This window comes from Vulpes vulpes, chromosome 7 (assembly GCF_048418805.1).
Source record: "Vulpes vulpes isolate BD-2025 chromosome 7, VulVul3, whole genome shotgun sequence".
Classification (NCBI taxonomy): domain Eukaryota; kingdom Metazoa; phylum Chordata; class Mammalia; order Carnivora; family Canidae; genus Vulpes; species Vulpes vulpes.
The window spans coordinates 39,850,875-39,862,496 of record NC_132786.1 but is presented as its reverse complement, the minus strand read 5'-3'; the positions used below and the strand labels follow the sequence as shown (position 1 = coordinate 39,862,496).

The 11,622-nt window shown below is 41.5% G+C and overlaps 1 protein-coding gene across 1 annotated transcript in view; it reads left to right on the top strand.

The window, feature by feature from the left end:
• The first annotated feature begins 529 nt into the window (after positions 1-529).
• Positions 530-11,622, top strand: part of ERI1 (exoribonuclease 1) — a 28,524-nt gene continuing 17,431 nt past the window's right edge. The window contains exons 1-3 of the mRNA XM_025993531.2: positions 530-1,391; positions 5,953-6,131; positions 9,751-9,961. Of these exons, the coding sequence (XP_025849316.1) occupies positions 1,284-1,391; positions 5,953-6,131; positions 9,751-9,961 (498 nt within the window). The 5' untranslated portion in view covers positions 530-1,283. The remainder of the gene's footprint in view (positions 1,392-5,952; positions 6,132-9,750; positions 9,962-11,622) is intronic.

Sequence of the window (11,622 nt, the reverse complement as noted above, 5' to 3'; positions counted from 1 at the left end):
CTCGGGGTTTTAAGGTTTTGAAGGGTCTACAGTAGCTTTTATTCTAGGACCCCCCCCCCCCCCCCCCGAGTCTCGGGCTGGTTTACCTCACAACTTCCGCAGGACACCTCTGGTGTCTCTACAGCATATTCCACGTCTTCAACCCTTCCTCCCCTCCGGCTGTGGGGCCTCCTCGTGTGTGAGGCTCTGAGAATTGTTTGGCTTACTTTTCCTTTTTATTTTTAAGATTGTATTTATTCATTTATGAGAGACACACAGAGAGAGGCAGAGACACAGGCAGAGGGAGACGCAGGCCCCAAGCGGGGGACAATGCGGGACCCCGGGGTCACGCCCTGAGCTGAGCCACCCGGCCGCCCGGCTTCCCGCTCCTCCCAATTGCTCTTTCTGCGCCTTGCGGAATTTCACAGGCCCTTTATCCCCGTATCCGGTCACAGGCGCAAGAGTACCCCCGCGTGACCCTGAAGCTCTTGCTCCACGAAGTCCGCTTCACCGATTCCCACAGCTCGGCCCGCCAGGCCCCCTAAAGGCCAGTCGCTGTCCTCTCAACTCTGGGAGACGTCGGTCTTCTCGGCGAGACCCCCGGGCCTCGGAGTTCCTCCTTTTCTCTCAGGCAGTTTCTCAGAACTGCCTCTCGCTCAGTGTCTGAAAACAGCGGTTTCACCTATTCTGGTGAGTTTTTAGTAAGTCCAGACCCACTTGCTCTTGCCCAGGAGCGGACGTGTCTCAACCTCCTCCCGGAAAATGCCAACGGTCTTACGGGTGTTCCCCGCCCGCCGCGGTCCAAGCTCCCCTCTCCAGCCACCGCACGCCTCGTTCCTCTTCCCTGGAAATACGGCGACGAGCCGGGGCACCGCGGCGGGGGCTTCCAGGGACTAGACTCCTGCGTGAAGGCGACAGGACGGCCGCACGCCCGCCGCGCCGCGCCACGTCAGCCCGGATTCTCCCGCGCGGGCCTCCGCCTCCCCTTCTTCCTCCCGCCCCGCCCCGCCCCGCCCCGCCCCGCCCCGCCCCTCCCCTCCCCGCCCCGCCCCTCCCCTCCCCTCCCTCCCGGCGGCTGAGGCGCCAGCGTGCCGCGCGCACCCGCGCACTGCGCCTGCGCGGCGTGCGGACGCCACACGCTCCCGGAAGTGGGAGGTGTCCCCTCGAGTTTGTGTGGCCGCCGCCGCGGGAACGCGAGCCCGGTAATTTTTCAACGGAGAAAGGCGAGGCTTTCGGGCTTGGCCGAGTGAGAGTGAGAGGAAGTGTGGGGCGCCCGCAGCTCTCTTCTGAACGTGACAGCCGGCATGGAGCAGGAGCGGAGCAGACAGCCTGGCGGCGAGGCCGTGGCTCCCGCGCGGCTGGAGTCGCCCCGGCCGGAGTGTGGGGAGGAGCCGCAGCACCCGAATCCCGAGGTGAGTCGGCCGCCCGCGCCCCGCCGTGGGTGCCCGGCGCTTCCAGACGCCCGCACGCCCGCACGCCCGCGCCCCGGTCCTCTGGGGTGCTCCTCCGAAACCGCAGCCTGCGGCGCCCGGCCGCCCCCTCCCCCCGGCCCCCGGCCCCCGGCCCCCGGCTGCGATGCCTCGGTGGTCACTGGGGCGCCTCTCGCCCGGGTTGCCCGCTGGTCCTGAGGAAGTAGAGTCAAGACGAGAAGCGTGTGAACTGTGCTTTTATAAGTTCTGGTGGGAATTCTGCCCCAGATGTTGTGTGCACGCCGTTGCCGCGGCCCTCCGGCCGAGCCCTTGTAGGTAATCGGCAGCGTTGGTTTTAAAAATCGCGCCCTGCGCTCCTGAGACCCGAAGCCCATTACCTCTCAGCCCTAACAGAAGGTGGTCGCGCCCATGGGTTGGAACTTTTTGCCCATTTGCTACTTTTTCATGTGGACCTATCCCGTGACTTCCTCTCGGTGGTGATTTTGACAGCTCCGTGGTAGATCCTGGTTACAGAGCAAAAGTGTAAAGACGGCCTTAAAACTCGTTCATCTTGTTTGACAGAAATCATTGTTGACCAGCGAGGCCGATTGTAAATAACCGAAGGCTAAAACCAAAACCGGTCATTGCATTTCAGGAACGTGCTGAGCAGCTTAATAATGGGTACTTGCGGGAGGCTTCGCTACTCTTGGTCTTGCATCCACAGTGAGGTCTCCACATAGCAGGTAGAATAATTTTTTTAAGATTTTATTTATTTATTCATGACAGAGACACACACACAGAGAGGCAGAGACACAGGCAGAGGGAGAAGCAGGCTCCCTGCAGGGACCCCCGATGCGGGACTCGATCCGGGGTCTCCAGGTTCTCGCCCTGGGCCCAAGGCGGCGCTAAACCGCTGAGCCACCCAGGGCTGCCCGCAGAATAATCTCTTAATAACATTAAGTCTGTGTTTCTTCCCTTCTTAGTCTGCGGTTTGCTGCCCTGCAGAACCTGGCTCCTGCTTCCATTGCTGACTTCATATCACACGATTGCTTTCCTTTTGCTATCAGAGCCCCTGGCTTCACTTTTCTGCTCTTGTTTTTTTTGTTGTTGTTTGTTTGTTTTAATGTGGGTAGTCTTCAAACTTTGAGATCTAGGGACTTAAGACTTAAGTCTGTGTTCCAAATTGGTTTTAGTGAATTTGTTAAAAACTTACTGTTGGATACTATTAATAAATGGTGATACAGTTTTCTTTTTCATTCTCAGTCAAGCAGAGTATTTTGTTGGAACTCAGCTAAGTACATTTTCATTATCCCTAAAGTCAGTTGTTATTGTAAAATAGTAGGTGTTGCATTTTTATTTTTCAGCAAGTAGGTTCCAATTTCATCAGAACTATTCTTTTGGAAGAATTTTAATCAAGCTAAATTACACTTCTCAGGCTTTTTTTTTTTTTTCATATGTAGTTGCAGGGGTTGTTTATTTTTTAAGTAATGCAATTTTTGGCAATAAAATAATGAAGACATTTCCAAAATAACTATTTTTAAAATGTTCTTGCTACAGAGAAACATTTCTTTTGATAAGTATTTACCTTTTTATCTTATTGTTGAAACATATTTTCTTTCAGGTTGAAATGACAAGTTGTGTTTGTTAAAAGAAACCTAAATTTCAAGCTATTATTCCCTTTCTCATTACCGAAATGACAGCAGTTTTGTAATACCTGTCTTGTAAATGAAAATACGTAACTCAACTTGAAGACCAAAACCATTTCTACGTACTTAAGGCAAGATAGTAAAGCCTCTTTTTGATGTAAAAGATTTTTATGGTCATTTCCAATATCTTCTTATTTAGGATAACAAAAATCATGTAGTCATTTACGTGAACACAGGAAGATTGCAGAATGTCACAATACTGTGAATTTTCATACTATGGAATCTGTCTGCCCTTTCCTCATTGTATGTCCGGTACTTTTTGTGAGGTGTGACAGGTGGACATAGACATGTGGAAGGTGCCATTGTCAATCTATGTATTATTAGTCAGCTAGTCAGCATTTTAGTAGATTAATAGTACTGAGGGGTTTCTAATATTTTCCTTCTTTTCCTTAGTGGATTGATTCCAATTCGGAAACCATTGGTGTAGACCTTAAATTTGGGAGAAGAGGCTGATCAAAGAAAATCGGACCTTGACTGCCCTGAGCTTCCCTGAAAGAGCTTGAGTTGGATCTGAGAGAGGAAGCAGATCTTCCTTTACAGAAATCAGGATTCATAGCAGATTTAAAATAGGCCTTAGTGTTATTTGTGGGTAGTTTTTATAGCTACAGTTTAAATAAGAATTAAGCAAGTGAATCAGAGAGAGAGGACTTAGCCAAAGAGTAAATTTACTTAATTGACTGAGCCATCTGTTTTGGTAGAAAAACTGTTATTCATTGTTGACCTAAATTTTAACCTGACTGAAGATGAAGTTCAATTTAAAGACAAAAGAGAAATTATCCTGAGTAAGTTCTAGTGATAAAGTAGCTAGGTATAAATTTAATGTCTTATGAAAGCTAGTTATTTTCTTAGCTTTAGTCAAGGATCAGTGTAATAAAGTTTTTAAAACGTTTGTCAACAAGGAGCTTCAATATAGTTACTCTTCAGTTTATGGACAGTTTACACAGTGGGATTGCTAATCTTTTCCTCTGAGGAGATAGGAGTAATTCTTGAGTGCTCTAGTATGATACCTAGTGTTACATTTCTAGTAAGCATGTGTTGTGTTAAATTGAGAGCTTTGATGGGGATCCTTGGGTGGCTCAGTGGTTTAGTGCCTGCCTTTGGCCCAGGGTGTGATCCTGGACGCCCAGGATCGAGTCCCACATCGGGCTTCCTGCATGGAGCCTGCTTCTCCCTCTGCCTGTGTCTCTGCCTCTCTCTCTCTCTCTCTCTCTTTCTCTCTTTCTCTCTTTCTCTCTCTTTGTGTCTCTCATGAATAAATAAATAAAGTCTTTAAAAAAATAATAAATTGAGAGCTTTGAGAAAAGAAATAGTTCCTGAACCATTAGGATTAGTGCTAAGTCAGGGTCTTTGGCCTGTCCCTGGTTATCCCTTCTTAATCTGTCATTAAAGTTCACATGGGGACAATGTGAAAAATTATGACTAGGTTAACAAATTTTAATATGGATTAATGGGAAGTTCCAAAGTCTTTTTGAAAATTCTGGAACATACCTAATATTTGTGACATTGCATATGGAAAATAATTAACTTACAAATGGAACTTTAATATTAGCAAATTAATAATTCTGGACTACCAATTGAGTCATGTTTTTTCTTAACACGGATTTTGGTTTAAGGAAAGAGGAAAGATTTATGATATAGTAATTGTAGTTCTTCTGAATAATTGTATACATATGAGTTTTAGAAATTGTGTGTTTTAAAACCAAATACATTTCCTCCTTTGCTTTGAGTTCTAGGAAGTTTTGAGCTAGATTTCTATCTAGTCCATTTTGTCTTTATATTGGGCAATTTCTGTTAACTTAGTGAAATGAAATCAGGTTAAAAAATTCTCAGGGGACGCCTACATGGCTCAGTCAGTTAAGTGTCCAACTCTTGATTTTTGGCTCAGGTCATGATCTCTCAGGGTCCTGGGAACAAGCCCCACATCATTCTCTGTGCTCATGGGGACTTTACTTGAGATTCTCTCTCCTTCTTCCCCTACCCCACCCTTATACACACACTCTCTCTCTCCCTCTCCCTCCCCACTCCCCCCCCTCCATAAATAAAATCTAAGAAAAAATTCTAAGGAAGTCATGGACTTAGACACGCATAATGTTGTAAAAGTTCACTTAAAAATTGGTTTGTTTGTAAATTTTAGAATGTCATTTGTGAAAAGTTCTGTTCCCCAGTCTATGATAGTAATAAAATTTCCTTTAATAGGCACAGTGGGTATGGTGTCTAGATCCTGATATACATAATCTCATTTAATCCTTCTAATAACTTTGCTTTTTAAAAATTTTTTAAAAAGATTTTATGTATTTGAGGCAGAGCATGAGTGGGGGTTAGGGAGGGCAGAGGGAGAGGGACAAGGACAAGGACAAGCAGACACCTACCCACTCCCTCCCATTGAGCAGGAAGCAGGGTGAGGGGCTCTTTCGAAGTACCCTGAGATCATGACCTGAGCTGAAGTCAGATGCTGAACCAACTCAGCCACCCAGGCACCCCCATAATAACCTTGCTTAAATACTATTTACCATTATCAAATACCAAATGCCACTTGGAACAGTTATTATTCTTTATTTTATAGATAAGGAAACTGAAGATCAGAGGCTAATAAGTAATTATCTAAGGTCATACTGATAGTAAATGGTCAGCTGGGGCTCTGTTTTGATGTGCTCCCAACACCAGTGCTATTTTTACTTAGCTTCATTTCCTTTAAGAAATCTCATGACTCAGAGCAGCAGGGTACATTATATTGGAAACGTCTTTCTTCTTTCTATGCACTTTTCATTGAAATGTAGCATGAATAGGCCTCAGGAGTTTGAATCTTTAAGATGTTTGTATTAATTTTAAGCTGTATCTTTTTTTTTTTTTTTTTTTAGAAAAAGCAACGATGTAGATTTGATGGTCAAGAAACAAAAGGATCTAAGTTCATTACCACCAGTGCAAGTGATTTCAGTGACCCAGTTTACAAAGAGATTGCTATTACGAATGGATGCATTAATAGAATGAGTAAAGAAGAACTCAGAGCTAAACTTTCAGAATTCAAGCTTGAAACCAGGTAATCAAAAATAACTTTTAAAAAAATTGACCATTGCCTGTAATCCTGCTGTAAAGAGAAACTATTATTAACCATTCGGATAGAGATATAATTTACATTCTTGTAAGTGAATATTTATATATAACTCTGATTATTTCTGACAGTCTCTTAGATGACAGACTAAGATTGCTGAGTTGAAGTCTGAATATTTTGACAATCTACCAACAATGTATAGGAGTAGCTATCTTATACTACATATGTTTTGAATATTTTTAGTTGCTCATTTGGTTGATGGTCAGTTACACCTTATTAATGAGATTGGATATATATATTTTTTTATTTTGTTCATTTGTGTTATTTTTATAAAGTGGGTTTCTTTGAAACCAAGTAATTTTTTAAAAAATCACCTACAGGGAAATATTTTTTTCCATGTTAGTTTCTAAAAGTATGCAGAATGATAGTCTGTATTATGTGTAACTGTATATTGAATGAGAAAACAATGTAGCTTAGCCAACTTTGTGTGTGTGGGTATGTGTGTATCTTCAATGAGATATATACATCCTAAGTTTTTAGTAATTTTTTGCAAAACAAATACTTTATTTCAACTTGGGGCATGGGCAAGAATGACCTTTGGAATCCAGAAAGGTATACATATATATTTTTAAGATTTTATTTATTTATTCATGAGAGAGAGAGAGAGAGAGAGAGAGAAAGGCAGAGACACAGACACAGAGAGAAGCAGGCTCCACACAGGGAACCCGATGTGGGACTCGATTCTGGGACTCCAGGATCATGCCCTGAGCCAAAGGCAGGTGCTCAACCACTGAGCCACCCAGGCGTCCCAAAGCATGAATATTTTTGGTAGACAATTGAATTGCTAGGCATCAAGAAAAAAGTTGACTGCCTACAGTAGATGAAATCTATTACTACTTTTGGGTCTCCCTATATCGTTTTTCTCTTTTCAGCAGTATTCCTCCTTTGCTTTGAAATAGAACTTCTCTGCTTTTCAAAAGAACATATGTGGACTTTTTTCCCTTCTAGATTGTCTGCATGATAACTTGTGAAGAAAAATTTTACCTCATTTCCCTTTGACTCTTTTTTTTTTTTTTTAAGATTTTATTTATTTATTCATGAGAGACACAGAGCGAGCAAGCGAGAGAGGCAGAGGGAGAAGCAGACTCCATGCAGGGAGCCCGACGTGGGACTCGATCCCGGGTCTCCAGGATCACACCCTGGGCCGAAGGCAGCGCTAAACTGCTGAGCCACCTGGGCTGCCCCCCTCTGACTCTATTACGAAGATAGAGCCTGTGAGGATTTTCTGAGCAAAATTTTTGTCTTTCCTAGGAGTGAAGATCAGTTGCTTACTTGTGACTTGCATGGCAGTTAGAGATCTAATTGTATGTTTGTACATTTATTCAACAAGCACTTACTGATTTCTAAGCAGCAGACTAGGGACTAAAGTTATAAAAGTAAAATAGATATGTATATTCCCCACTTTGGAAAGTAGACAGTCTTTTGGGAAGGCACACAATCACAATACAGTGTGACCAGTGCTGTGTTGGGAAGTATGGCCAAGCACAGCATGCAAATAAAGAATAGAGTCTGTCTTAGGAAATCAGGAGTGACAATGGATAGGCCAAACAGAAAAGGGATAAAGGGCCCATTCAGGCAGAAAGAACTCAGAACTTTTCTAATTTCTGTAGGTATGCTTTCTGCTAAGTAATCTTGCTTTTTCATTAGCTGCTGTACAAGCAAAGTTACAAAACAAGAAAGCATATCACATATTAGGCAGCAGCTCATACAGTGTTTTATATGCAGTGTTAGTTGTACTATGGGGGAGTGGGACCATCTGAAGATGATACAGAAATGATAGGTTGTAGCCAAGTTGTGAAGGAACTGTATGTTGAAGTCTTTGTAACTTATAAGTACAAGGGAGTCACTGCAGGTATTTTAGCAGGAAATTGGTATTAATGGGTAGTTCTCAAGTAGGATAAGGAATGAAGAGGAGGATTGTGCATTAGAGGTATTTGCCAGAGTCCGCAAATGGAGCTCATGGGCTCCATACCAGAGACAATTCAGAAGAACCAGATTCTGAATCTTTTTCTGAGTTAGAACTGGCAAAAGTGGGGATTATTTACATGTATATTAGCAAAGGAAATGTTAAAGATGACAAGTTTCTCTCTGGAGCACTTGGGTTTTTTTGTGTTGCCACGAGGTTTGCAGGCACCCCTTTAAGTAAGCATAGCTTCTCAAGAAAGAGAGAAATTAAGACAAAGTAATCAAGAGCTGTCCCATGACACAGAAGTCACTCACAATAGTATGAAGGGAGTTAAGGGATTTCTGTCCTAGATTTTGGTAATTTAGGAAATTTCAAGCAAGTAAACATATTATTATTATTATTATTAAAGATTTTATTTATTTATTCATGAGAGACACAGAGAGAAGCAGAGACATAGGCAGAGGGAGAAGCAGGCTCCATGCAGGAAGACTGACGTGAGACTCGATCCTAGGTCTCCAGGATCACGCTGTGGGCTGAAGGTGGCTCTAAACCACTGAGCCACTGGGGCTGCCCGCAAATAAACATTACAACTTTTTGGTTAAAACAACTGGTTAATTTCTTATGAATAGGATTCCTTTTCATTGGTAGTTTAGAAAGGAAAATAAAAGGTTAAATTTTTTTTAATAGTTATCAGTGATGTGACCAAAATGCCTGAGTTGTCTAGTGCACACTAGTTGCAATTTAAGTCCTTTTATTTTTACTGGCATTTTGTATTTGTAAACCATTAATAGGACTCAAGTTTAACACTGAAGGAAATCTGAGCACTTGTGATTTTTAATTTTTAGAAGCACATATGTTTGAAAACGTGAGTGCAATTGCCAGCCGTCATTATCTACTTAGAACAACTCTTTTTCCAACCAACATTTGTGGAATATATATTTTGAAAATACTCATATCTCCTGAATTAAATTCTACCCATGGTAAATTAAGAAACCTACTTCCCATTGAGAACCTACTAAGTATGACAGTGTTCTTTTGGATGTATTTTAAACTAGGGTATCTTCTAAATGAATTTTCTTAGGTAAGTAGCTAATAGACTTTCAACTTTATATGCTAGGCTCTTAATGTTTTCATATTCATAGAGATATTTTAGTTATCTGACCTATAGAAACCAAAAGAAAGGAAAGAGACAGCATAAATGTTCCATTTACCTGAATTGTCTTACTCTGAAATTTGTGTTTGGTTTGTAGAATAGTTAATTAACTATTAATAGTTAATAATTAATGTAGAACATTAATTTCAGTTTTTATAGTACATAAATGTCATCTTGGTATATAAAGCAGTATGGCATTGGAGGTGATGTATGCTAACAAGGCTTAATGGTTTGAAATCCCAGTATAGGAGAAATGTTCTTAAGTACTTCAAAAACAAAAAGTTACTTCTGAAGGAAAATATTGATGCTGTGCTACACTTGATATTAATTCTTTGCTATTTTAGCTTTACATCTTTCTTTATGCTTAAGCTGATATCTGCTAAATTATGCTGTGACTGCTCATGTTCATCCACGTTCCAGCATGTAAAGAGTTCAGATTCTTAATTGCAAAATTCACCTAGGAGTTAATTTTCTTCTTCTTTCCTTAGAGGAGTAAAGGATGTGCTAAAGAAAAGACTGAAAAACTATTACAAGAAGCAGAAGCTCATGTTGAAAGAAGGCAATTGTGTTGACAGTTACTACGACTACATTTGTATCATTGATTTCGAAGCCACTTGTGAAGAGGGTAACCCACCTGAGTTTATACATGAAATAATTGAATTTCCTGTGGTTTTACTGAATACCCATACCTTAGAAATAGTAAGTAAATTATTATATTTCAATTTATTCTTAGCAGCAACTATTCTGAGGCTCTCAGCAGGGATCTCATTTGCCGGTTTAAAGCTAGAATGAGAATTCAAAAATGGGCTGTTTGCTCTTCTGTATTTTGTATCAACTTGATTAATAGGAAAGATATAATGAAGTAATTTCAGGTTATTTCTCTTCTTTTCCAGTAGCTAAAATTATAGTGTTTTTTGTTGTTGTTGTTGTTGTTTTTTCTGTTTGCTTGGAACACTTATCTGGCTGGACATCAGAATCTCCTAGGGAGTAATAAAAAAAAAGATGCCTGGCCCTTATCCCAGAGATTCTGATTTAGTTGTTCTGTGGTGGAACCCCTGACATCACCATGTTTTTAAAGCTTCTCAGTTGACATGCAGTCAGGGTTGAGAACCACTGCTATAGACTGCTGTATGCTGTGATCTCTAAAAATGGCAAATTATGGAAATCAACTTAGAACTGACCATCTTTCTAGTAAAAAGTTTAGGGGGGAAATGACACTCCTAACCTTGGTTTCAAGCCATATAATACATGTGCTTTAGATATTTGTGGTCACTGTGTTATTAGTTCAGGAAGTCAGCAGGAGTTCTCTAAACACTACTGTTTGCCTTGTAAAATCTGAGCAAGGTATATCAACATCTCATCTATCCAGAAATTACTTCTGTGCCACCAACAGTTGCCTCAGTTGCCACCAACGTGTTAGGAGCAAGTATAAAAAGGCTTGTGTGTGTGTGTGTGTGTGTGTTTTAAGATTTTTTTTATTTATTCACAAGAAGCAGAGGCAGAGGGAGAAGCAGGCTCCTCACAGAGCAGGGAGCCAAATGAGGGCTTAGTTCCAGGACTGTGAGATCATGACCTGAGCTGAAGGCAGACACTTAACCAACTGAGCCACCCAGGTGCTCCAAAAAGGCTTGTGTATTAAAATGCATAGTTTTTTTTTTTTCTTAGTGTTGTTCAGAGCATCTTTTAGTTATAATTAGACTATTTTAAATAATTTCCTTGTCCAAAGAAGATTAAAGTCAGTAAATTAAAAGGAAAGTTGGCAGCTATGAAGGTAATAAGTTTATATAATTCACTAGGTTCCACTTTCACTAGATTCCACTTTCTCTTTCTTAAGGACATTGCTCTAGCAATTCTTCTCTCTCTCTTTTTTTTTTTTTTAATTTTATTTATTTATTCATGCGACACAGAGAGAAAGACAGAGAGGCAGAGGCATAGGCAGAGGGAGAAGCAGGCTCCGTGCAAGGAGCCCGACATGGGACTCTATCCTGCGTCTCTAGGATCACGCCCTGGGCTGAAAGCAGGCACTAAACCTCTGAGCCACCTGAGCTGCCCACAATTCTTCTCTTTTGTTTAGACATTAATGATTTATTACTTTCTACTATATTGTTCTCATCACATACAGACATGCTATTTTTCACATTATTATAAACCTTCACCCTATCCCACTTCTCTGCCAGCTACTCTATTTCTTAGCTCTTTGAAAAAGGTTACAAATCTCTGTTTCCTCCCATTCTCTCTTAAACTCACACTGTCTTCAGTCGCAGCACTCCACTAAAATTACTCATTTGTATCACCTTTACCTAATCCTGGTCTAGACCACTCTGTCCTTGAAATATCTTCTGTAAGTTACTATCAGTACA